This window comes from Naegleria gruberi (assembly GCF_000004985.1).
Source record: "Naegleria gruberi genomic scaffold NAEGRscaffold_325, whole genome shotgun sequence".
Classification (NCBI taxonomy): Eukaryota; Heterolobosea; class Eutetramitea; order Acrasida; family Naegleriidae; genus Naegleria; species Naegleria gruberi.
In genome coordinates this window covers 1-1,698 of record NW_003163070.1, presented here as the reverse complement: position 1 = coordinate 1,698, position 1,698 = coordinate 1, and the positions used below count along the sequence as shown (strand labels likewise).

The 1,698-nt window shown below is 34.7% G+C and overlaps 2 protein-coding genes across 2 annotated transcripts in view; both read left to right on the top strand.

Annotated features, from left to right (window-relative positions):
- NAEGRDRAFT_54823 (uncharacterized protein) overlaps nt 1-431 on the top strand; it is a gene marked incomplete at both ends in the record, with an annotated part of 6,112 nt that extends 5,681 nt beyond the window's left edge. The window contains one exon of the mRNA XM_002668328.1: nt 417-431. Coding sequence (XP_002668374.1) covers nt 417-431 — 15 coding nt within the window. The remainder of the gene's footprint in view (nt 1-416) is intronic.
- Nucleotides 432-659: 228 nt separating this feature from the next.
- NAEGRDRAFT_76712 (uncharacterized protein) lies at nt 660-1,688 on the top strand (the record flags this gene model as incomplete). Its single annotated transcript, XM_002668327.1, has 1 exon — nt 660-1,688. The coding sequence occupies one exon, from the start codon at nt 660-662 to the stop codon at nt 1,686-1,688; it is 1,029 nt and encodes a 342-aa protein (XP_002668373.1).
- Between the last annotated feature and the right edge of the window lie 10 nt (nt 1,689-1,698).

Genomic DNA, 1,698 nt, shown 5'->3' with positions numbered 1-1,698 from the left:
TACGTCCATTAGCTTGTATTGATGATGAATTATGTTTGATATGAAGAATCATCCTTTTAAATTCATTAAATACTTTTTTGCTATATGGTTCTTTGCATAGGCAAGCAGGTAAATCTCTACATAAATATTTAATTCTATTAGAGAATTTCATGTAAAGAATAACATTTTCTTGGGCTCCTAATTCTTGTCCTCTAGCTATCCACTTTAAATTTTTGGGAAGAGACATTATTGAGTTCCAATCAATAAGAAATACAATATTTGGATTAATCTTTCGTAATTCTAAAACATCTTCAGAAATGTAGATGAACAAGTCGGAAGCTAGTTTCTTTAAAACCAAATCATCATTATTTGGCAAGAATTGTTCTTCATATGTGGCCATTTTTTTAATAAAATTAAATTTGTTTTTTTATTTTTAGATAATAATCATCTAAACATTGCGTGAGAGGCTTTGGTGGGCTTTGGTGGGTGTTATTTGGACTAAATAAGAATGCTGGGTAGGATGGTTTGGATAAAAAAAACCTGTCAACCAAAAGAGTTTTAGTTTTCCAAATCGTTGCTTTAGGTGCGTGTAGATTGTAGTGTTGAATGAGTTTAAAAAGATCATGAAAATCACACACTTGTACCTTATTGAAATCAAAAAAATTAAAATTGTTATCATCATGGAATATGAAGAAGGCAAAGTTGACATCTTTGCCACCACTGAAGAGGTATCTGATGTGCACTCATTCTTAGACTTGTTAGGCTGCTCAAACCTAGACTTGCAACAGGCTAACACCCTACCACTAGTAGAACACAACCTCAATGATCAACTCAATCCACCTACCAACCAACCTCAACCAGCCAACCAAGGCTTTGATAACCTTGTTCAATCATCTGATCTGAACTCTCTTTTGCAACAAGCAAATACCATGTATCAATATTTGAGTTATCAATCCAACTATCCTTCACTCAATCAAACTCCATCTCTTAATTTCAATCAAGGCCTTCAACAACCAAACAATTCCTTCCAACACTGCTATCCATCATTCAATCAACCTCCTCCAGCACTATTCAATCAAGGCTTCCATCCTCCAATAATGACCAATCCTTTCATGGAAGAACACAATGTAGAATGTATCATCATCATGTTGACACAATTGAATTCTCTTATTGATAGTTGTAAGAATGCTCCTATTAATCAATCCATGAAGGAAAGACTTTGTTATCAATTAGAAATCATCCAAAATAATTCTAAGGATATGTTGCTTAAACTTAATTCTCAACCAATCATTGATATAGAGGCTCTAACAAAGAATTGGAAACTCAGAGAAGCCACTGGAAATATTCCTGCTGGACCAAAGAGAAAACAATACGATGAAATGATGGAGAGTCATAGCAAGACCCTGTCTACACTCCAAGGACAAGAGAAGGCACAGGCCATAGCCAAGATCTGGAAGGAGGTGAAGTATCATATTGCTCTCTCTGAAAAAACCTTACTCTCTCCTGAAAGTGGTATTATAAATTATTTAGGCTATTGTAAATCTGAATCATTCGATCCGTTTACTAAAAGAATTGATGGCGTTCATGTCAATCCTGACACCTACAATTCCTGGTTGATTTGGCTTGTAGAATCCCACATTAATAATAAGACTTACAAGTTCGGCTCTGTACAAAGATATTATAGCTGCAGCAAAGGCATGGTGTACTAGACATAACATA